This window comes from Zonotrichia leucophrys, chromosome 1, assembly GCF_028769735.1.
Source record: "Zonotrichia leucophrys gambelii isolate GWCS_2022_RI chromosome 1, RI_Zleu_2.0, whole genome shotgun sequence".
Taxonomy (NCBI): Eukaryota; Metazoa; Chordata; class Aves; order Passeriformes; family Passerellidae; genus Zonotrichia; species Zonotrichia leucophrys.
In genome coordinates this window covers 979,993-1,004,837 of record NC_088169.1, presented here as the reverse complement: position 1 = coordinate 1,004,837, position 24,845 = coordinate 979,993, and the positions used below count along the sequence as shown (strand labels likewise).

The window sequence follows — 24,845 nt, the reverse complement described above, 5'->3', positions numbered from 1 at the left end:
CCAGCTGCTCAGGCTGCACCAGCACTGGGCACTGAGGGCTGCAGGGCTGTGCAGCACCGAGCCCTGCTGGGTTACAGTGACCTGAGCAGGTCCCTGGGTGAGAGAAGGACCAGAATCTTGTTTCTTGATCAGAAGGCTGGATTTATTGATATATAATATATGATACATTGGGTTACAGTGACCTGAGCAGGTTCCTGGGTGAGAGAAGGACCAGAATCTTGTTTCTTGATCAGAAGGCTGGATTTATTGATATATAATATATGATACATTGGGTTACAGTGACCTGAGCAGGTCCCTGGGTGAGAGAAGGACCAGAATCTTGTTTCTTGATCAGAAGGCTGGATTTATTGATATGTAATATATGATACATTATAACTATACTAAAAAGAGTAGAGAGAGAGCTTGCAGAGACTGCTATGCTGAGAATAGAATAGAAGGAATCTGAAAACAAGAGAGTTCTCTGTCCCTGTGTTCCAGAGAGCTTGCCCTGTGATTTGCACACATGGAACATGAACCAGTCCCAGGTGCATCTTATTGCATTCCACAGCAGCTGATAATCATTGTTTACATTCTCTTGCTGGGGCCTCAGCTTCCCAGAAAATGAACAAGTCCCAAAGAAAGGATTTCTGTGAAAAACTGTCTGTGACATCGGTGCTTGCTGGGCACAGGAGCTGCTGTGCCCCTTTCCCACTGATCTGGGCATTCCCTGGCTCCAGCAGGGCACCCTGGCACTGGGAAAGCTCTTTGTGGCCTTGCTGTGCTCGGACTCTGTGGGATCTCAGCAGCTCAGGACTGAGGTGTCACCGAGAGCACCCTTGGGGGGCTCGGGAGTCCTGGAATGTTCCAGCAGTGTCTGGTGGCTGGACTTTGATCCTACACAGGAGACGACACCTGTATGAGGACAGGAGGGTTTCACCGGGGTGAATGGTGAAGGGATTGGTTAATTAGAGAGTGAAACACAGGGTTTAGGATTTCTGTACAGGGGGGTTTAGAGAAGTAAGATGGAGGAATTGGGGCGTGTCCTGTCCTTCTTCTTCTTCTTCTTCTCCTCCATCTTCTGTGGTGATGGCGGCACTTTGGGATTGGTCATTACTAAAAGTGCACCGGGCAATAAGGGTGAAAGGTATTGGGGAAAAATGATAAATATTGTACACGTAACTTTGGGTATAAAGATAGGTGACCGCCCGGAGGGCAGGGAGTGTGCTCATGGCTGGCTGCTGAGCAGAGCTCTGTCGGGCCCAGAGAAAATCTTTTAGATAAACAATTAATAAACACCGAGACCGAGAAAAGAACTGAAGCCTCTTCTGTTCCTTTGAAACGCGGCTGCCCCAAGGCCACCCCGGGCCTTTCCAGGCCACCCAAACAGCCCAAAACCAGACATGACTCCTTTGCTGTAAATCAGTGCAGGTCATCCTGAGATCCCTCACACTTCTGAGCTGGTTAATAAATTGGTTTGTGCAGATGATTTCCCCTGCTGGAGGAATGGATTTATTTCACTTAATCTTCCTGAGGAATGCAGAAAATACAACCTGGGCTATGTAACTTTAAACCACAGCTCTTTATAACCACGAAGCAGAAGTTGTGACAGAATTACAGAATGGTTTCAGTTGGAAGGGACCTTAAAGATGGCAGGGACACCTTCCACTGTGCCAGGCTGCTGCAGCCCGGCCTGGGCACTGCCAGGGATGCAGGGGCAGCCCCAGCTGCTCTGTCTGAAAGGAAACCTGGGCAGGATTCCTGGCTGCAGGTCTGACAGGATTTCTCATGAGGTAAAACAGGCCAGTCCTGCTTTAGGATGGTTTTCTGCCCAGATTCCTGCAGCAGCCTGAGCCCTGGCAGCCTGGCACAGGCCGTGCCTGGCATAGCTCCACACCCACTCAAGCCTCTGACTTAGCCCTGGAAATTTTTCCAATGCCAAGCACACCCAGGTCACAAACACAGGCAGAATTATCACTCACTATTAATGTTACAGAAGTTTTTGGAAGAAATTCTTTACTCTGAGGGCAGGGAGGCCCTGGCACAGGGTGCCCAGAGCAGCTGGGGCTGCCCCTGCATCCCTGGCATGTTCAGTTCCAGGCTGGACACTGGCACAGTGGGAGGTGTCCCTGCCATGGCAAGGGTGGCACTGGATGAATTTTAAGGTCTCTCCCAACCCAAACCAGTCTGGGAATTTATGATTTTTGTCTTGAGGGAATTTTATTTTTGTTGGGAGCAGGGGAGTGGTTGGGAATGTGGATTCATTTTTAGCCAGTAAAATGAGAGTAGGGCTGTGCCAGGAAAATGAAAGCAGTGTGATTTTCGTTGTAGATAACTTGAAGATGTTTATCCGTGTGCTGAGGAAGGGCTGAGGCAGATGATGAACGTGGAACAGGAATAGAAGCTGGGTGTTGGTAGGAAAAGAGCAGCAGGCCTGCAGTGGGAGGGCAGGGATTACACCAAGAGCACCTCCAAGGGCAGCTGGAAAAGCTGCAGGGAGGAGGGAGAATGGACTGGGTTGTTCTGGTTTGTGGCTCTTGGGGGTAATTCTATCAACTTAGAGAATTCCCAGCATATTTAAGTTCACATTCATTTCCCTTCACTTTGCTGTTGGAGTTATTGGCACTTTTGGTGACTTTTGCCTGATTTCTGCTTCTGTGGCCTCGCTTCCTTCAGTTCTGTGCCTTGCCTGTTCCACTGCACGTGGAGATGAAGTTGGGGAGGGAATTATGGCATTCAGTCCTTCTGTGTTGCCACTATTTCATACATTGATTGGACTCTCTGATTGTCCTTCCAGCCCCTAAAAAAGGTCTCTGTCACATTTCTGTCCTTGGGCAGTGCTGGAGGATCTCTCAGGTGCTCTTGGTGTTTGGGAGCACTTGAGGTTCTGATTGAGCACCTTGTGTGCAATTCTAGAGCTCAGTTTCCAGAATGTGAGCCCTGGAATGTGCAGCTTGCAGGGGAAAGGTGAAAGCTGAGGAGGTGCTGTCCTGTCCCTCTGCTCTGAGCCTTTGCCTCCATTCCCAAAGTGCAGCAGCACCAGGGAGCCATGGAATGGAATGGGTGGGAAGGACCTCAGAGTGCACCCAGTGCCAGCCCTGCCATCCAGGGACCCCTCCCACTGTCCCCAGTGCCCAGCCTGGCCTTGGGCACTGCCAGGGATCCATTCCAGTCCCTCATTTCCATCCCAGGGAACAATTCCTCATTGCCCAGATCCCACCCAGCCCTGCCCTCTGGCACTGGGACCATTCCCAGCTGGGTTTGCACAGGGATCCCTTCCAGGGAAGGTTCTGGAAGGAACCTGGACACAGGGAGTGAGTCCTGAGGGCATGGAACTCAAATCACAGGGGGAAGGCAGAGGGAATCAGAGAGAAGGATTAACAAAATCTGGATTTGGGTGGGAGGGAATTTAAAGTTCATCCCATCCCACCCCTGCCATGGCAGGGACACCTCCCACTGTCCCCAGTGTCCAGCCTGGCCTTGGGCACTGCCAGGGATGCAGGGATGGAATTCCATCCCAGTCCTTCCCACCCTGTTAGAGAGGAAATTGTTCCTAATATCTGATCTAAACCTGAATTTTTCAGTTTGAGGCCATTCCCTGGTGCTGTCCCTGCATCCCCTGGCAATTGTCTCTCTCCAGCTTTCCTGGGGCTCCTCCAGGCCCTGCAAGGCCGCCCTGAGCTCAGCCCAAAGCTTCTCCTGTGCAGGTGAGCAATGCCAGCTGTGCCAGCCTTTCCTGCCAGCAGAGCTGCTCCATCCCTCTGCCCATCCTGGAGCCTCCTCTGGGCTCTGCAGCAGCTCCAGCTCCTCCCTGCGCTGCTGATTTTGCCCTTGTTCTGTCTCCAGGGAAGCTGCCCTCTGATAATATCAGAACATCCAATCCAGGACTCCTGGGGTGTCGCAATGTTCCTGTCCCAGCCAGGGTTGTTTGCTGTGGGTACCAAACCTTCCAGGAGGGAACATTGCAGCACTCAGCTTTGGGCACTGGGGCTTTTGGAACTTGGCCTCGTGGTTTCCACATCACCTCAGGGCTCCACTGCCCCAGACAGCTCTTCCTGCACCAGGGGCACTGGGAATTGGGGCTTTTCCTGTTGAAAAATGCTTGAGTTTAGTATTAATGATTCAAAGAGGTTTATTTAGTACACAGAGACCTGGCCTGAGCTGGAGGAGGCCAGGGCTGGGTGGGATCTGGGCAATGAGGAATTGTTCCCTGGCAGGGTGGGCAGGCCCTGGCACAGGGTGCCCAGAGCAGCTGGGGCTGCCCCTGCATCCCTGGCAGTGCCCAAGGCCAGGTTGGACACTGGGGACAGTGGGAGGTGTCCCTGCCATGGCAGGGCTGGCACTGGAAGATCTTTATTAAGGTCCCTCCCAACCCAAATCCAGATTTTGTTAATCCTTTTCTCTGATTCCCTCTGCCTTCCCCCTGTGATTTGAGTTCCATGCCCTCAGGACTCACTCCCTGTGTCCAGGTTCCTTCCAGAACCTTCCCTGGCAGGGATCCCTGTGCAAACCCAGCTGGGAATGGTCCCAGTGCCAGAGGGCAGGGCTGGGTGGGATCCTGGCAGGGTGGGCAGGGCTGGCATGGAATTCCATCCCTGCATCCCTGGCAGTGCCCAAGGCCAGGCTGGACACTGGGGACAGTGGGAGGTGTCCCTGCCATGGCAGGGGTGGCACTGGGTGGGATTTCAGGTCCTTTTTGTGATTCCATGATTTGGTGCAGAACCACATCAAAAAGCCATGATGATAGTGACAAAGTGCAGCATCCTACAAGTGATTCTTTGGGGTTTTAAAAAGCCAAATTAAAAACATTGTGTGTGTCAGTAGGACTTCAATTTTTCTTTTAAATCTGGAGAACACTGTGAAAAGATTCTTTTGTGAGATGTTGCATTTCTCAGCCCCACTTGGTTTGTTCCTAGTCCTGGATTAGCTGACAGAGTTCTGATTTTGGGGTGCTTTCTGCAGTCATTTTCCCTGGCTCTCAGCAATGCCTTGAGCATGGAACCAGAGAGATTTTTGCTGTTTTACTGCTCAGGGACAGGAATGTCCCCAGAGGTGCTGCTGTGCCAGCCTGGAGCAGGAACCTGCTCTGCTTTCTGAGCAGTTCCCTGGCCCGTGGGCAGCCCGGCTGTGCCCAGGTGAGTCACGGCCATTCCTTCCAGGTGAGCATCCCGACCTCTGCTCCTCCCACATCCCAAAGGGACCTGACTGAGATTCCAGGCCAGGGACAGGGTTTGGGATGTGCTCAGTGTCGTTTTCCGGGCTCTGCGAATCCTGGATTTCTGTGTGGGATCTCCCATCCCATCCTCACTGACGGAATTCCTCCCATTCTGCCCAGAAAAGGAGCTCAGGGGCTGCCCAGGGGGGTTTGGGGTCCCCATCCCTGCAGGAATTTCTGGATGTGGCACTCAGGGCTGGGGACAAGGTGGGTGATGAGATTTGATAGTCCTGAAGTGCTTTTCCAATTCAGTGATCCTGGGATTTTCTAGTGATGCCTTCCAAGAAAAGGTTCTGAAAATTTGTATTAAGTATTCTTTTCATGCTGTGGTAAATTCTACACCGAGGTAACCTAAGAACAGCAGAGGGTTTGACTTTAAATGGGGGTTTAGCAAGTAGACCCCCTAAAAATGGAGAATAATCTTTATGTGAGAAGTTTTGTGTATATAAATATTGATGAAATCAGGTTTTAAACTTAGCACTGTGCATTGTTTGCAGGTATTCCCTAGAACCTGGTGCTTCTGTGTTAAACCAGAATGAACTGAAGGCATTTAAGATTTTGACTGTGTTGTAATTTTGGAGCTGCAGTGCATGGGAGAGTTTCAAATAGCTTGTGAAAGCTTCAGTGTAAACTTCATTAATTACTTGAAATGGTGATGAGGTTTTATTAGAGGTTCTTGCTTTTAAAAAAACCCCAACAAACACACAAGAAAAGACCAGAAAACCCTTACAAAAACCTGTGTTCTGTGCTGCTTTTTGGGAAAGCCTTTGGGATTCAGGTGCCCCAGAAAATGTCAGGAATTGAGGTTGCAGAGCTGCTCCCTGCTGCTGTGTCTCAGGTTCTGGCAGAACCCTGCCAGGCTTTGGTAGGAAAAAGAGGCACAAAAGAAGCCCTGAGAAACCCTCCCTGCTCCGTGGGGCTGGGAAGGTGTTTAATGAGGCAAGAGCTGTAATTAATGCCCAGAGCTGCTTTGAAGAAGCTTCCAAATGAATCCTCCTTGTGATGGCAGGAAAATATTTCCCCCAGATCCATCTCTGCATTTCCACCTGTGGCTGTTTGGTGGAACAAGAACTGAGCTCAGGGATTTGTTTCCCATCCCCAGAGCACCAGAACCAGACATTTTCCCTGCTGCCTTCTCCCCATTCCCAGAGAGTTTCCACCTGTGGCTCTTTGGTGTCACAAGAACCAATCTGGGGGATTTGTTCCCCATCCCCAGAGCATCAGAATTGGGCATTTTCCCTGCTGCCTTCTCCCCATTCCCAGAGCGTTTCTACCTGTGGCTCTTTGGTGGCACAAGAACCAATCTGGGGGATTTGTTCCCCATCCCCAGAGCATCAGAATTGAGCATTTTCCCTGCTGCCTTCTCCCCATTCCCAGAGCATTCTACTGAGGCAGGAACATTTCCCTTTAACACATCTTGATTTTTCCACCTGTGGCTGTTTGGTGGCACAAGAACTGAGTTCAGGGATTTGTGTCCCATCCCCAGAGCACCAGAATCTGACATTTTTCCTGCTGCCTTCTCTCCATTGCCAGAGCATTTCCACCTGTGGCTGTTTGGTGGCACAAGAACCAATCTGGGGGATTTGTTCCCCATCCCCAGAGCATCAGAATTGAGCATTTTCCCTGCTGCCTTCTCTCCATTCCCAGAGCATTCTACTGAGGCAGGAACATTTCCCTTTAACACATCTTGATTTTTCCACCTGTGGCTGTTTGGTGGCACAAGAACTGAGCTCAGGGATTTGTGTCCCATCCCCAGAGCATCAGAATTAGACATTTTTCCTGCTGCCTTCTCCCCATTCCTAGAGCATTTCCACCTGTGGCTCTTTGGTGGCACAAGAACCAATCTGGGGGATTTGTTCCCCATCCCCAGAGCATCAGAATCTGACATTTTTCCTGCTGCCTTCTCCCCATTCCCAGAGAGTTTCTACCTGTGGCTGTTTGGTGGCACAAGAACTGAGCTCAGGGATTTGTTCCCCATCCCCAGAGCATCAGAATTGAGCATTTTTCCTGCTGCCTTCTCCCCATTCCCAGAGCATTCTACTGAGGCAGGAACATTTCCCTTTAACACATCTTGATTTTTCCACCTGTGGCTGTTTGGTGGCACAAGAACTGAGTTCAGGGATTTGTTCCCCATCCCCAGAGAATCAGAATTGAGCATTTTTCCCGTTGCCTTCTCCCCATTCCCAGAGCATTCTGCCAAGGCAGGAACATTTCCCTTTAACACAGGGTGATGTTTCCACCTGTGGCTGTTGAGTGGAACAAGAATGAGCTGAGGGATTTGTGTCCCATCCCCAGAGCATCAGAATTGAGCATTTTTCCTGCTGCCTTCTCCCCATTCCCAGAGCATTTCCACCTGTGGCTGTTTGGTGGCACAAGAGCTGAGTTCAGGGATTTGTGTCCCATCCCCAGAGAATCAAAATTAGGCTTTTTTCCTGCTGCCTTCTCTGCAGCCCATTCCCAGAGAGTTTCTACCTGTGGTTGAGTGGAACAAGAACTGAGTTCAGGGATTTGTGTCCCATCCCCAGAGAATCAGAATTGAGCATTTTCCCTGCTGCCTTCTCTCCACCCCATTCCCAGAGCATTCTACTGAGGCAGGAACATTTCCCTTTAACACATCTTGATTTTTCCACCTGTGGCTGTTCGGTGGAACAAGAACTGAGTTCAGGGATTTGTGTCCCATCCCCAGAGAATCAGAATCTGACATTTTCCCTGCTGCCTTCTCCCCATTCCCAGAGCATTCTACTGAGGCAGGAACATTTCCCTTTAACACATCTTGATTTTTCCACCTGTGGCTGTTTGGTGGCACAAGAACTGAGCTCAGGGATTTGTGTCCCATCCCCAGAGAATCAAAATTAGGCTTTTTTCCTGCTGCCTTCTCCCCATTCCCAGAGAGTTTCCACCTGTGGCTCTTTGGTGGCACAAGAACCAATCTGGGGGATTTGTTCCCCATCCCCAGAGCATCAGAATTAGACATTTTTCCTGCTGCCTTCTCCCCATTCCCAGAGCATTTCCACCTGTGGCTGTTTGGTGGCACAAGAACTGAGCTCAGGGATTTGTGTCCCATCCCCAGAGCACCAGACCCAGACCTTTTCCCTGCTGCCCCGTCCCCAGCCCGCTGCTGGAGCATCCTGCCAGGGCAGGAACATTTTCCATGCGCGGAGCGGAGCTGCATGGAATTACCGCCAGTGGAAACTATGCTGCAAGAGGCGGCAGCAGCTGCCCCGCTCGGCTCAGCCGCATTTTCCATGCTCCCGGTAATTAGCAGGGGGAAGCTGACTAATTACTGACGTCACCTCTTTCCAGCGCCGCTCACATTTTGTTCCCAAGCATGCTCAGGAATTGGCTGTCACCCACGGGATGCTCGCAGAGCTTTTTGTCACCAGGGGCTGGGCTGGCCCCGCTTGCCTTGGCTGTGCTTTATAAACGCTGCGAGCGGCGGCCGCGGCTCCCGAGCAGCTGCGGGGCCGCCCCAAAAATGCATTTCCGAAACTTCCACTACAGCTTCGGCTCGCTCATCGCCTGCCTGCCCGACGGGCAGCTCTTCACCCAGCCGGAAAGCAGGGTACGTGTGGGTTCTGGGGGTTCTGCTGCTGCTGGGGCCCGGGACAAAGGAGAATTGAGTCTGGCTCCGTGTTCTTGGAAGGCTGATTTATTATTATATTACATTAATTCTATTGTATTAATTCTATTAAATTCCATTCTATTCCATTCTATTCCATTCCATTATATTCCATTCTATTCCATTCCATTATATTAAATTCTATTATATTAAAGAATGCTGTACTAAAACTATACTAAGGAACAGAGAAAAGTTTGCATTTTGGTGTGGTGTTTGCTGAGTCCCAGGATGGAGGAGAATTGAGAGTCTGGCTCCATGTTCTTAGAAGGCTGATTTATTATTATATTACATTAATTCTATTGTATTAATTCTATTAAATTCCATTATATTCCATTCCATTCCATTCCATTCTATTCCATTCCATTCTATTCCATTCCATTCCATTATATCACATTCTATTATATTAAAGAATGCTGTACTAAAACTATACTAAAGAACAGAGAAAGGATTGCAGTTTGCTGTGGTGTTTGCTGGGTCCCAGGATGGAGGAGAATTGAGAGTCTGGCTCCATGTTCTTAGAAGGCTGATTTATTATTATATTCTGTTAATTCTATTATGTTAATTAATTCTGTTATATTAACTCTATTAAACTCCATTCTGTTAAACTCCATTCTATTCCATTCCATTCCATTATATTCCATTCTGTTATATTAAAGAATGCTGTACTAAAACTATACTAAAGAACAGAGAAAGGATTGCAGTTTGCTGTGGTGTTTGCTGGGTCCCAGGATGGAGGAGAATTGAGAGTCTGGCTCCATGTTCTTAGAAGGCTGATTTATTATTATATTACATTAATTCTATTGTATTAATTCTATTAAATTCCATTCTATTCCATTCCATTATATTACATTCTATTATATTAAAGAATGCTGTACTAAAACTATACTAAAGAACAGAGAAAGGTTTGCAGTTTGCTGTGGTGTTTGCTGGGTCCCAGGACAGAGAGGCAATTGAGAATCTGAATCCACATTCTTAGAAGGCTGATTTATTAATTATATTGTATTAATTACGTTCTATTACATTAATTCTATTCGATTCCATTCCATTCCATTGCACTACATTATATTCCATTATATTATATTAAAGAATGCTATACTAAAACTATACTAAAGAACAGAGAAAGGATAGAGACAAAAGCTTAATAAGAGGGAAATTGCAGTTTGCTGTGGTGTTTGCTGGGTCCCAGGACAGAGGGGCAATTGAGAATCTGAATCCACATTCTTAGAAGGCTGATTTATTATTATATTATATTAATTCTATTCTATTAATTTTATTATATTGTATTAATTCTATTATATTCTGTTATATTATATTAATTCTATTATATTCCATTATATTCCATTCCATTATATTCCATTATATTCTATTATATTAAAGAATGCTACACTAAAACTGTACTAAATAATGGAGAAAGGATGCAGACAGAAGGCTCAACAAAATACTAATTAAAAACTCGTGGCTGCCTCCTCAGTCCCAACACAGCCAGATGGTGATTGGTTATTAAGTAAAAACAATTCACATGTTGGATAAACAATTTCCAACCACAGAACACAGCAGAAGCAAAGAGATAATATTGTTTTCCTTTTTCTCTGAGGCTTCTCAGTTTCCCAGGAGAAGAAATCCTGGGCAAAGAGGATTTTTCAGAAAATGTGACAGGGACAGTTTGCCATAAAAGTCTTGGAGAGTGTGCTCTGATGGGAATGATTCCAACTCTGGGAATTATTCAATTTTAGCTCTTTGTGCTTGGGAAAATTGTCTCAAGTTTCCCTCCAGACTTCTTGGACTGTGTGGTGTATTCTGAATTTTCAGCAAATATTTCATCAGTTCTGGAATGGCTGAATTCATTCAGGGTTGGTGGAGTCCCCGTCCCTGGGTGTGTTGGACAAAGCCTGGGTTTAGTGCCAGGTTTATTTGAGATTCAGGGAACAGAACAGGTTGGACTCCACGATCCTGAAGGGCTCTCCCAACCTTGTGAGTCTGCGATTCTGCAATTCTGATTTTGGAGAAAAGGGCAGGGCACAGCTCTGAGCTCCTGCATGCTGGGAGTCCAAACTTCAAGAATCCTCATTAAATATCCTTAATAATTTATTATGAAATATTTTTGTCAGAGATTTTATTTCCCTGCAATGGCTTTTGGAAGCAGAGGTTGTTTCTGATGGAATACTTGGAATAAATAAGTAAATAAATGAATAAATGACACAGCAGCCTCAGTTTGTGTGGGAGTTCAGAGCTGCTGTTCCTTCACTGATTTTGGCAGCAAGATCCGTGAATTTATAATCCATGTGATTCTCCTGGGCTTTTTTTTCCTGGTAATACTATAAGGAATCCTCTTGGGTCTGTATTTAGCTGATTTGCAATATAAAATAAATAATAATGTAAATATAAAAGAATATAAAATACTTATCAGTCCTGATACAGTGAGCTGTTACTGCCAAGATACTTAAAGGACAAAAAATAACTTTTTTTTTTTGAAGTGTCATAGTGATAAAGTGGTATTTCTGATCTCTATAATCACATATTTAAATAAATTAAAATTAGGAAAAAGATTTCTGTCTTTAAATACAGAGTGAGAAGTTGGAAATGGAATTTTTGGGTGTACTTTCCATGGTTCTATCTCACATTTCAGATATACCAAAGATGTATTTTGAGGTTCCCAAGCACCAGCTCAGGGTCCTGCTCCTGTTTCAGAGCTCATTCTGAAGAAGTTGCAGAAGCAGAGCAGCTCTGATTTTAAAATCTCTTTAAAACAGAATGATTTTATACCCAGCTGTGGTGAGTGTGTGAAGTGCAGCTTCTCAGGGAGGAAAACGAAATTATGAATTAATTTCTGCCTTCTTATGTAATTTCCCTGCTTTTTTTTTCCCCTACTAATTCAAAATATTACAGTAAAAAACCCTCAATGGAATAATGTTTATTGTGGCTTTATCCTGAGTTTCTGGGAAGCTTTTAGGGAGAGAAAATATCTGGAAATTCCCCCAATTTGCATCCATTGGAATAAAAGCCTTGGGAAGGGCCTGGCAGCTCCTCTGGTGTCTCTGGGATCCTGCAGGGACAGTGGAAGCACTTTCCAGAAATTCAATTCAGAACAGCAGGAGATGTTCATGGACTTCATTCTTGCTGCTGAGTCACTGCAGAAAATCACATTGAGCTGGAAAATCAGGATTTTTTCCTGTTTCTCTATGAAAACTTGTGGTGGTTCCTTTGAAATTTGCACATCTGGGCAAAGGCTTGGTGGAGTTTTTTTTTTTTTCATGGTTTTTGGGTATTAATTTTCTAAGAAACATTTCAATATCTTCTGTAGCTAAATTAAAGTGTCTTGTCCAACATTATTTTGTGGTAATAAGATAATAAGTGATAACATCATTTATTATTATTATTGATGTATTTGGAGGATACAGAAATCAGGGATAAGGTAGACAACTTCATTCTAGAAAGGAACAGGAAAATAAACGAAGCTGTTACAATAATCAATATTCAAGAGTGGTAATTTGCCTTATTACTAACTTCTCATTTAGAATTAATTCCTTTTTTAGTGTTTAATGCTGATTTTCTCCTCTGCTCCTTTGCCTCCAGGCCAAGTTTGAGTCCCTGTTCCGCCCCTATGACAGGGACCTCACCTTCCAGTATTTCAAGAGCTTCAAAAGAGTGAGGATAAACTTCAGCAACCCTTTGTCTGCAGCAGATGCCAGGATCCAGCTGGACAAGACAGAATTCCTTGGAAAAGAGCTCAGACTCTATTTTGCTCAGGTAAAAAAAGCTGCTTGGGATTAAAGCTTTCCTTGTTCTGACTGCCACAAATCCTCCTGATGTGGAGGATTTCTTTTTCCAAGCTGGTGTTTGGTAAACCCCAATTTTGGGGTTGAATTTTGGGATTGGGATGACAGGGTTGGAAAGATGATGGGAATTTTGGGAACTGAAGCCTTTTTTTACACTGGGTTTTGTGCATGTTTCTTCTTGGTCTTCTCAAGTCGTTTGCCTTCTTTTGTAGAGTTTCTCCCAAGTTTCTGGAAATCTGGGAATTGTTTCAAAGAGTTTATTATCCCAGCATCCCAGAATTCCTTCGTGGTCATTTTTTGTCAGATGAATTTGAGAATCCAGGGTTGTTCCAGAGCTCCACGCATTTGGAGGCTGTTGATATTTCCCAATTTTTTTTATTAACCTTGGATGTGGAATGAGAACATTCCAAGAATTTAAAAGGCTGGGGGAGGCTGGGTGGGTTCTGCCAGCACCCAGGGAGTTCCTGAGGGATCCAGAGTGTGGAGATGCCCATGCCAGGCTGGGAGATGCCCATGCCAGGCTGGAGCTGAACATTCCAGGCTGGGAGATGCCCATTCCAGGCTTGGAGCTCCACATTTAATGTTGGAGCTGCCCATTCCATGGCTCTGGAGCTGCACATTCCAGGATTGGATCTGCACGTTCCAGGCTCAGAGCTGAATGTCCCAGACTCTCCCTGCCCATTCCAGGCTTGGGAATCTCCACCAGAGCAGCTCTGGAGCTCCCTGCTCTCTGCTCCTGCCCAAACTCAGGCTCTGGCATCAGGCTGCTTTTCCAGCTGCTTTTCCAGATGCTTTTCCCTCTGAAAATCGAGTGGGGAAAACGAATCCAGAAGTGTTGGGACACCTCCCATGATCCAGGTTATTTTTGTCCCTGCTGGAATTCCACTTTTGGGAATGACTCCTGGCACCATTTGTCACAAGGCCTTAGAGGCCCTGTCCTGCTGGAGGTGTGGGAGGGCAGAGGTTTGGGTTTTAGGGAAGAAAATCCCGGTGGATCAGAGCTGTGTCCTGGCTGGTGCTGCCACCCTGAGTGCCGGGCAGGGCACGACAGCCCCGGGATGAGGGGATGCAGGAATTGAGGGATGTGGGAATTGAGGGATGCAGGAATTCAGGGATTTGGGGATTCAGGAATGCTGGCACTGAGGCATGCAGGCATTCAGGGATTTGGGGATTCAGGAATGCTGGAATTGAGGGATGTGGGAATTGAGGGATTTGGGGATTCAGGAATGCTGGCACTGAGGGATGCAGGAATTCAGGGATTTGGGGATTCAGGAATGCTGGCATTGAGGGATGCAGGAATTCAGGGATTTGGGGATTCAGGAATGCTGGCACTGAGGGATGCAGGCATTCAGGGATTTGGGGATTCAGGAATGCTGGCATTGAGGGATGCAGGAATTCAGGGATTTGGGGATTCAGGAATGCTGGCACTGGGGGATGCAGGAATTCGGGGATTCAGGAATGCTGGCATTGAGGGATGCAGGAATTCAGGGATTTGGGGATTCAGGAATGCTGGCACTGGGGGATGCAGGTGTGCAGGGATTTGGGGATTCAGGAATGCTGGCACTGAGGATGTGGGAATTGAGGGATTTGGGGATTCAGGAATGCTGGCATTGAGGGATGCAGGAATTCAGGGATTTGGGGATTCAGGAATGCTGGCATTGAGGGATGCAGGCATTCAGGGATTTGGGCATTCAGGCATTCAGGGGTGCAAGGATGCAAGAATTGAGGGATACAGGGGTGCAGGGATTCAGGGATTCTGCAGGCATTCAAGGATGCAGGGATTCAGGCATGCAGGGATTCAGGCATTCAGGAGTGCAGCCATTCAGGGATGCAGGGATTTGGGCATTCAGGAATTCAGGGATGCAGGGATACGTAGGATGCAGGCATTCAGGATAGATTGCAGGCATTCAGGATGCAGGAATTGAGGGATTCAGGGGATGCAGGCATTGAGGCATTGAGGATGAGGCATTCAGGATTGCAGGGATTGAGGGCTGCAGGAATTCAGGGATGCAGGATTGAGGGATGCAGGCATCCAGGGGTTCAGGCATGCAGGAATTTGGGCATTCAGGGATGCAGGATTGAGGAATGCAGGCATTCAGGGGTGTAGGGATGCAGGCATTCAAGGATTATGGGGTGCAGGCACTCAGGGATGCAGGAATGGAGGGATTCAGGGGTGCAGGAATTGAGGAATTTAGGCATTGAGGGATGCAGGAATAGAGGCATTCAGAGATGCAAGGACTATGGGATGCAGGGATTCAGGGATGCAGAAATTCAGGGATGTAGGAATGGAGGGATTCAGGGGTGCAGGCATTTGAGGATGCAGGAATTGAGGGATGCAAGGGTGCAGGAATTAAGGAATTTAGGCAGGAATAGAGGCATTCAGAGATGCAAGGACTATGGGATGCAGGAATGGAGGGATTCAGGGATGCAGGGATTCAGGGATGCAGGAATTTAGGGATTCAGGCATTGAGGGATGCAAGGACTATGGGATGCAGGGATTCAGGGATGCAGGAATTTAGGGATTCAGGCATTGAGGGATGCAAGGACTATGGGATGCAGGAATTCAGGGATGCAGGGATTGAGGGATGCAGGCATTCAGGGATGCAAGGATTGAGGGATGCAGGCATTCAGGAATGCAGGGATTGAGGGATTCAGGCATTGAGGGATACAAGGACTATGGGATGCAGGGATTCAGGGATGCAGGAATAGAGGGATTCAGGCATTGAGGGATGCAAGGATTCAGGGATGCAGGAATAGAGGCATTCAGAGATGCAGGGATTCAGGGATGCAGGAATTCAGGCATTGAGGGATGCAGGGATTCAGGGATGCAGGAATAGAGGCATTCAGAGATGCAGGGATTCAGGGATGCAGGAATTCAGGCATTGAGGGATGCAGGGATTCAGGGATGCAGGAATAGAGGCATTCAGAGATGCAGGGATTCAGGGATGCAGCATTGAGGAATTCAGGCTGCAGGGATGCAGGCATTGAGGGATGCAGGAATAGAGGCAGTCAGGGATGCAAGGACTATGGGATGCAGGAATTCAGGGATGCAGGAATTTAGGGATTCAGGCATTGAGGGATGCAAGGACTATGGGATGCAGGAATTCAGGCATTCAGGGCTATGTGGATGCAGCATTGAGGAATTCAGGGCTGCAGGGATTTGGCATTCAGGCATTCAGGGACACTTTGGGGGGCTCTGGTTTCTCTTGCAGACTTTGCACATCGGGAGCTCCCACCTGGCCCCCCCAAACCCAGACAAGCAGTTCCTGATCTCCCCTCCTGCCTCTCCCCCCGTGGACTGGAAGCAAGTGGAGGATGCCACTCCAGTCATCAACTACGACCTCCTGTATGCAATCTCCAAGCTAGGACCAGGTGAGAAGGTGGAAAAACCAGAATTTTGGTGGAGGAAAACACCTCAAAACTTCCTGGAATTCTAAAACTTTTCCAAGAAATTTTTATTTCTGTTTATTTTTGTTTATATTTTCTGGTTATTTTTCTTTCCATTTATATATTTTAGTTCCATTTATATTTTAGTTCTATTTATATTTTCTTTCTATTTATATTTTGGTTCTATTTATATTTTATTTCTAATTTTATTTCCATTTATATTTTAGTTGTATTTATATCTTGGCTTTATTTTATTTATTTTTATTTGTATTTTATTTCTGTTTATTTTTCTTTCTATTTATATTTTATTTCTATTTATATTTTAGTCTATTTTTTCCATTTATATTTTATTTCTATTTATTTTACTTTCTATTTATATTTTCTTTCTATATTTATTTTCTTTCTATTTATTTTTATAAATTTCTACTTCTATTTTCTTTTTCTATTTTTTCTTTTTTTTTTCCTTTCTATTTATATTTTCATTTCTATTTTTTCTTTTTCTTTTTATTTCTGTTTTCCTCAGAGGAGGAAACTGCTACTGAGTGTAGGAGGAACTATCAGTATGAACTTAAAATTCTTTGGAATTTAAGAGGGATAAATTCCTGCCCCTCCTTTCCCCAGTGATTCATGATCACATCCCTGGATTTCCCTTTTCTCCCATATTTTATACAACTTATCCATGAAAATTGGTGCAAATTAATCTTTCCTTAAATCCAGCTCAGATTTAACCTGTTTGGGGCAGTATTATTAATTTTAGGGGAGAGAAAAATGGTCACATTTAATAACATTGAACAGAATTCAATTACTCTTATTATATGAGAATAATTATTCTCATTAATAAGATTAGAGAAAATAAAAACTGTGTCAGATTCATTTTACTGGAGAATTTTTAAAATTTCTGTTCACCTCCCAACTTAGGGAATTGTAAAGGATGGAGAAAAGGGCAGGGCACAATTTTGAGCTCCCTCATGTTGGGATTCCAAACTTCCCATCAAGAATCTCCTCATTAAATATTCTTAATAATTTATTATGAAATATTTTTATCAGAGATTTTATTTCCCTGCAATGGGTTTTGGAAGCAGAGGTTGTTTCTGATGGAGCACTTGGAATAAATAAGTAAATAAATGAATAAATGAATAAATAACACAGCAGCCTCAGTTTGTGTGGGAGTTCAGTGCTGCTCCATGCTGCTGTTCCTTTACTCCAAGTTTTGCTTCCAAATTTTAGGAAAACCAAAAAGAAACTTTAAAACAAATATTTTAGGCCCTTCCAAGCATTAAAAATTTGTCGTTTTTCCGTTACTGAGCATTCTTATGAAATTTTCCCACCTAAAAACCCCATTGAAAATTCACCATGTCCCATTTCCTAAAAAAAAAAACCCATTGAAAGTCACCACGTCACATTGCCTAAAAAAGAATGATTAGAGATTCTCCATGTCCCATTTCCTAAGGAATTTCCCCACCTAAAAACCCCATTAAAAAATCACGATGTCCCATTTCCTCAGCAATTTCCCCCCCTGAAGAAGACCCCAGGTGCCCTTTCCTCAGGAATTCCCCATCATGGAAGAACCTTCAGGTGACATTTCCTAAGGAATTCCTCACCTAAAAACCCTGTGGAAAAGCCTCCAGGTGACATTTCCTCAGGAATTCTCCACCAAAAACCCCATTAAAAAATCACCATGTCCCATTTCCTCAGGAATACTCCACCTAAAAACCCCATTAAAAACCCCCCAGGTTCCCTTTCCTCAGGAATTCCCCACATGGAGCAGCCCCCAGGTTCCCTTTCCTCAGGAATTCCCATTTTCATTCCCATTTTCCCTCCTCCCTCAGGGGACAAGTACGAGCTGCACGCTGCCACAGCCACCACCCCCAGCGTGGTTGTCCACGTGTGTGAGAGTGACCAGGAGGGCGAGGCGAGGAGGAGCCAAAAAACCCAAACCCAAAATTTCCTCAGGAATTACCCCTAAAAACCTCCATGGAAAAGCCCCCAGGTGCCCTTTCCTCAGGAATTCCCCACATGGAAGAGCCCCAGTGCCTTTCCTCAGAATACCCCACATGGAAAGCCCCAGGTGCCCTTTCCTCAGGAATACCCACATGGAAAAGCCCCAGGTGACATTTTCTCAGGAATACCCCACATGGAAAAGCCCCCAGGTGACATTTCCTAAGGAATACCCCACCTAAAAACCCCATTAAAAAGTCACCATGTCCCTTTTCCTAAGGAATTCCCCACCCAAATCCCCCATGGAAAAGCCCCCAGGTTCCCTTTCCTCAGGAATTCCCCACATGGAGCAGGCCCCAGGTGCCCTTTCCTCAGCAATTCCCCACCCAAAAACCCCTTTAAAAAATCACCATGTCCTGTTTCCTAAGGAATTCCCCACATGGAGCAGCCCCCACGTTCCCTTTCCTCAGGAATTCCCATTTTCATTCCCATTTTTCCCTCCTCCCTCAGGGGACAAGTACGAGCTGCACGCTGCCACAGCCACCACCCCCAGCGTGGTTGTCCACGTGTGTGAGAGCGACCAGGAGGGCGAGGCCGAGGAGGAGCCCAAAAAACCCAAACCCAAAATTTCCTCAGGAATTACCCCCTAAAAACCTCCTGGAAAAGCTCCCAGCTGCCCTTTCCTCAGGAATTCCCCACATGGAAAAGCCCCCAGGTTCCCTTTCCTCAGGAATTCCCCACATGGAAAAGCCCCCAGGTGCCCTTTCCTCAGGAATACCCCACATGGAAAAGCCCCCAGGTGACATTTCCTAAGGAATACCCCACCTAAAAACCCCATTAAAAAGTCACCATGTCCCTTTTCCTAAGGAATTCCCATCCAAATCCCCCCACGAAAATGCCCCCAGGTTCCCTTTCCTCAGGAATTCCCCACATGGAGCAGCCCCCAGGTGCCCTTTCCTCAGGAATTCCCCACATGGAGCAGCCCCCAGGTGCCCTTTCCTCAGGAATTCCCCACCCAAAAACCTCTTTAAAAAATCACCATGTCCTATTTTCTAAGGAATTCCCCACATGGAGCAGCCCCACGTTCCCTTTCCTCAGGAATTCCCATTTTCATTCCCATTTTTCCCTCCTCCCTCAGGGGACAAGTACGAGCTGCACGCTGCCACAGCCACCACCCCCAGCGTGGTTGTCCACGTGTGTGAGAGCGACCAGGAGGGCGAGGCCGAGGAGGAGCCCAAAAAACCCAAACCCAAAATCATCCAGACCCGGCGGCCCGAGTACAGCCCCGCCTCGCTGAGCTGAGCCCGGCCCGGCGCCGCTCCCTCCGGAGGAAATCCGCCTTTCCAAGGAGCTTTCCAAGGAGCTTTCCAGGGATTTGCCGTGGAGAAGCGCCCGGCTGTGGTGCCGCAGCTGCAGGAGGAGGAGCCCAGGTTTGCTGCACGTAAAGGAATTCCCTGCTCGGTTTGGAGCCTTGATCCGTGTGCTGAGCGAATTCCCACGTGCTGGGAGCGCAGGATGGGAGAAGGGGACATTTTGGGGACAAACTGGGCTTACTCTGCGGGACAGTTCCTTGTTGTGACACCCCTGATGGGTGTTTGGAAAACCTTGGGATGACAGGGTTGGAGAGATGATGGGAATTTTGGGAATTTAACCCTTTTTCTTACACTAGGTTTTGTGCATGTTTCTTCTTGGTCTTCTCAAGTCATTTGCTTTCTTTTGTAGAGTTTCTCCCAAGTTTCTGGAAATCTGGGAATTGTTTCGAAGTATTTATTATCTCAGCATCCCAGAATTCCTCCTGGATGTGTACATACATGATATATTTATATTTGGTTTTATTGGCACTCGTTTTCCAGCAGGATCCAATTCCTCCAGCACCTGCTTTTGGTGCTCTGGAAGTTGTGCTTTTAAAATTTGAACCTTTGGAATTCCTGCAGAGGGTTTTACCTGGCAAAGCAGTGGAAAAACGTGCAATAGGAGAATTGTTGGAATACATGGATTTTAAATTATTTTAAGTTCAGGTAATTTATATCTCCAATAGGATTTGTTTGGGAGCTTTGACTCAAGGGGTGAAAAAAGGACTCAAATAATGCTGATGGTGCATATTCAGAGCAGGGGGATTTTTCCAGTGAGAAAAAACAACTATGGAGAAACTTGAATCTGCATTTTTGGTGAGTAAAGATTTGCTTGGGATTGGAAAATTCCACCCAGGAAGCAGTGAGGAGAGCTGGAGTGCCTTTTCCTTGTCCATTCCTACTCCAAGCTGCACACTTGGATCTTTTTCTACTGGTTTTGGATATCAAAAAATCCAAACTTTCTGAGCTTTGCTTCCAAACTCAGCTGGGATGAAATGCTTCATGCCAAGGAATGCTGATTTAAGCAATGGGAATATGTGGGAGAAGCTTTTTTATGGCAGTGTTTAAAGGCTCCTAAATGCAAATTTTAAAGAAGAAAGATGGCAGAAATATTTTAATACTGTTTTTTAAACTGGAGATCCTCACCTTGAAACAGGGGTCAGGATTTTTTTTGGAGACAGGAATTGCTATCCCTAGGAAATGCCACTTGGGGTCTTGGAAAAGGGATGTTGGAGCCTCTCATTGTGTTTTTAGGAATCAAACTGGGGCTCTCTCCTGGTTTGCCCTTGCCACAGCTGGTCTGAGAAGAGATTGAAGCAAATGTTGACTCTTTGACACCTCGGTTTTTTAAATAATATTTGTTTTAAAAAGAGTGGAGCCATTCCAGGCCACGGTGCAGGGAAACAGGGTGTTTGGAAGGCCTGGAATTCCTGACTGGAACACAAAGGAGGGCCTGGAGACCAGGAATACACTGAATTTCCTGCTCTGGCTTGGATTGTGATTCCCTGGGAGGTGGAGCAAAGCCTGGCCCTGGTTGAGAAGAGCTGATTCCATGGATTGCTGGAGCTGCACACACAGGAAAATCAGATTATTCTGGGTTGCCCTCAGCTGGCTCCACGTGCTGCATTCAACACCCAAAAGAAAGGAATTGATGGAGGAAAACTTTGCAGGTTTGCCACAACTGCCTTGAAGCCTTTCCAAGACTTTTCCATGTTTCTCAAACGACTGCTGGACTCTGTGTCTCACCACATTCAGGTCAAAGCATTGGGAATAATTCCTGTCCTGTCCTTCTTCCATGAGGAATCAAAGCATGACTTTGGCAGTCAAAACCCAGGTGGCTGCTGCTGTGTTCCCTCCAAAAGCAGAGCTGCTTTTCAGTTCAAACCATCAATAAATCTGATTTTTGTCATCCTAATACCTGACCCCTGCCTGAGGTGGGGACCATGGAAATCTTGGAATGCTCTCAGTGTGTTCCTGCTTGGATCTGCCACCTCCTGTCCCCATGACTCCAGTGTGCTGCTTGCTTTTTCTGGTTATTTTTGTAATGTTCCAATGGATGCTTAGTTGGTATTTTATACACTTGTATAGCACGGGGCAGATTGAAATTAAAATATTTTGTTGTCTTCTTGTAAATGTCCTGGTGTTTTCTGCACAGAACCACTCCCAAGTTCAGCACCAAAATGGGAATTTTCAGCTTCCAAATGTTGTGCCAGGCCCTCAGAAATTGATGCCTTGGAAAGGTTTCCAACCTTCAGAGAATTGCATGAGCTCCACATGGGAGAATCTGCTCATGAATAAAACCCTGGGGGGATGTTCCAAACCTGATTCAAGTTCCTGATAAAGGTATCAGCATCTTCCTGCTCCAGAATAATCCCTGGGCATTGGGAATACATGAAATATTTCTATTAAAAATGAACAATTTGGGGTTTTTTTTTGCAGAGAGGTTCTGGATTCCCACCCCTGGAAGTGTCCAGGGTCAGGTTGGACGGGGCTTGGAGAAGCCTGGGATGGTGGGAGGTGCAGGGAGATGATCCCAAACCATCCCATGATTCCTGAAGCTCCTGGAATACAGAAATACATCACTATTTAATGGCTTCACCTGAAAACTTTAAATCCTTTTGCTGCAAAAGGAATTAGGGAAACAGTGAAGGTTTTGCTGTGTGAAGGGATGGAAGTCCTGTGATGGCAGAAAGGAATTTCTGGTGCCCAATTAAAGCCCTGCCTCATTAAAGAGGTGAAGGCAGCGACCTCAAAAGGACCAAAGCTGGTTTTTAATCAGTTTTGTTTTCCAGAGCAGCCCCAAGGGTGGAAACTTTGAGTCCATCAGAAGCTTCTTGTTCAGTCCACACTTGGCAGGGGTGGGGAAGGAATGAACTGCAGAGCTCTGGAGCCATTTGAACAATTTTTGAACCCTTTTTGAGCAATTCCAGCAGGGATTTTGCCCATGGCCTCATCACCTGCCTGCTCCAGTTTGGCTTGGCTTAAGGAACACAAGTTCTTCCTTTTTGCTTTTATCCTGCCTTGCCCAGCACACTTCAGAAACATTTTCCAGAGAATTATTCCTTGCTAATGCTTTTAATAATTCATAATGGAGCTGGGAAGACAAAACAACGATGAAGACATTCCCCAAGACACTGGTGAAGAACATTTTGACACTAAACTTTCAATCAATACCAAATTTTCAGCGCTACAGGCAGTGAGGCAGGAGCACAGAGGTGACTCCAGTGACAGGGGACAGGATGGAGCTGGCAGGGCTGGATTTATCTTCCCTGACAACATTTCCATTGATAACAGGGAACTGTCACATTCCAGGCCTTGTCATGCTGAGTGGTGTTTGTGTTTTCCTGCCAGGAATTCCTTTTGTTTGGAGTTCCTTTGGAAATGGCTGGAAAACTCATCCTGGGAGGAGCAGCTGGACAAGAGGAGGCTCAGGGGGGACCTCAGTGCTCCCCAAAACTCCCTGACAGGAGGGGCAGGGAAAGGAGGAGAGGGAATTCCATGGGCTGGGATTGCACCAGGGCAGATGGCTCCGGTTGGAGATTGGAAAATAAAATTTCCCTTCACTGGAATGGGCTCAGGGTGGGCCCAGGTGGCTCTGGAATGTCCCAGCAGGAGCCCCCAGAGCCCCCCTGGTCCCTGCTCAGGGCTGGGCACTGCCAGGGCAGGAGCTGTGCCCCTGTGAGGGGAATTGCTGGGCATCCATCCCTGCCCATCCCTCGGGTCCTGTCCCTTGGCACCACTGGGAAGAGCCTGGAGCATCCATTGGCACCCTGATGGATGCCCAGGGCTGGAGACCAAAGCTTCCATTGAAGATAAATCAAGTGAATCATTTTCCTTTGTGAAAGTTTCTGAAGGGAATTTCTTTCTTGGTGCCCCTCTGGCAATCTGTGGGGTGTTTGGGTCGGAGCTGCCCAGGGAGGTTTGGGGTCTCTGTCCCTGGGAGTGCCAGGAGGGCTCTGGATGTGGCCTTGGGGCGATGCTGGTGCTGCTGGGGTGGGCCTGGATGCTCCTGAAGGCTCTTCCCACCTGAAAAACCTGGGATTGGAGCCTTGAAGTGGGGCTGAGTGGCTGGAGCTGAAGGATTTCCAGAGGCACGAGGAGGTGCCCATAGGTGGAGCTCAATATCCAGCGATGGCATTCATTATCCTGAATAAAACCAGCTCTGGCTCCCAGCCCCTCAGCAGATGCTGGAAAAGATCTCTGACAGATCCCTGCCAGCCCTCAGCATTCCAGGATCCCACCTTCACAAACTGCTGCTCTGCATTTCCCTGTGGAAATCTCTTCTCTTCCAAGGAGCACCCACAGAGAAAAGTGGCTGCATCCAGATGGAAAAGGGAAATTTTGGGTGCCGCTTGTGGCTCTGCAGGAGTGATCCCAATCCCCAGGGTGTGTGGGATGTACAGAGAGCTCATCCAAATAATTCCCTGCCGGGAATCACTGTCAGGGTGATGGGAAGAGCCTGGAGGAGGCTCCTGGGGGAGCTCAGAGCCTGAAGGGGGCTCTGGAAAGGAGGGAGAGGGGTTTGGTACATGGGCAGAGAGTGCCAGGACTCCGGGAATGGCTTTAAATTGAAGGAGGGCAGGGCTGGGTGGGATTTTGGGAATTGGGAATTGTTCCCTGGCAGGGAATTCCCTCCCTGCATCCCTGGCAGTGCCCAAGGCCAGGCTGGACACTGGGGACAGTGGGAGGTGTCCCTGCCTGTGGAACATGGAAATGATCCTGAAAATCCCTCCCAGCCCAATTCTGGGGTTCCCTTAAGTGCCTTCATCACCAGCATGGGTTGTTTTGACCTTTTCTAGGAGCTGAACCGTGCTGGGTTGAGCCTTTGTAAATAAAGTAACGATGCATTTATTGATTTATTGATGCATTTATTGATGTGATTCAAGTGGGAAAATGCAGGACCTGCCATAAAAAGCAGCTTTTCCTTCTCAGCAGCACAGCCCTCCCCAGAGCTGTGCCAGTGCCTTCCCTGGGAGGCTCCACGTGCTGCCAAGGCATGGAAAGTTCCTGCTGAACCCTCTCCCACACAGCCCCAGCTTGGCAGAGGGATTGCCATGGGCTGCACCTGCTTTTGGATCTGCTGGATGGATTCTGGCTGCTCAGGCTGCCTCCTGGATCAGCAGGAGCTGCTGGGACGTGCAGGAATGCTGGGCTGGGAGCTGCCCAGCCCCACTGCCCTGGCATTAACCTGGGGCACAGTTTCCATTGGGCTGCCCTGAGAGAGCAGAGCTGCCAGAGCTGAGCTCCTGCAGAGGGGACGCTTACTCAGCACACTGCCTGGGGCTTCTCTTGGCTGGGTTTGCATTGTCCGGTTTTTCAGCTGTTTGAAGGGCCTGGAAAGGCCCGGGGTGGCCTTGGGGCAGCCGTGTATCAAAGGACGAGAAGAGGCTTCAGTTCTTCTTTCGGTTTTTATGTTTATTAATTGTTTATCTAAAAGATTTTCTTTTAGCTCGACAGAGGTCTGCTCAGCAGTCAGCCATGAGCACACTGTGTCTGCCTTCTGGACAGTTATTTATCTTTATACTCATGGTTATGTGTACAATATTTATCATTTTTCCTCAATACCATTTATTCTTATTGCT

The 24,845-nt window shown here is 47.1% G+C and overlaps 1 protein-coding gene across 4 annotated transcripts in view; it reads left to right on the top strand.

Annotated features, from left to right (window-relative positions):
* RCAN1 (regulator of calcineurin 1) overlaps positions 1–21,415 on the top strand; it is a 44,611-nt gene extending 23,196 nt beyond the window's left edge. Inside the window, exons 1-4 of one of the 4 annotated variants that reach the window (XM_064704194.1) lie at positions 8,197–8,753; positions 12,384–12,557; positions 15,799–15,958; positions 18,422–18,742. In XM_064704194.1, coding sequence (XP_064560264.1) covers positions 8,520–8,753; positions 12,384–12,557; positions 15,799–15,958; positions 18,422–18,561 — 708 coding nt within the window. In that variant the 5' untranslated portion in view covers positions 8,197–8,519 and the 3' untranslated portion in view covers positions 18,562–18,742. Of the gene's footprint in view, positions 1–8,196; positions 8,754–12,383; positions 12,558–15,798; positions 15,967–18,421; positions 18,743–19,057 lie in introns of those variants that run through there. The other 3 variants (XM_064704209.1, XM_064704203.1, XM_064704185.1) reach the window with 3 other exon arrangements.
* Positions 21,416–24,845: the final 3,430 nt, after the last annotated feature.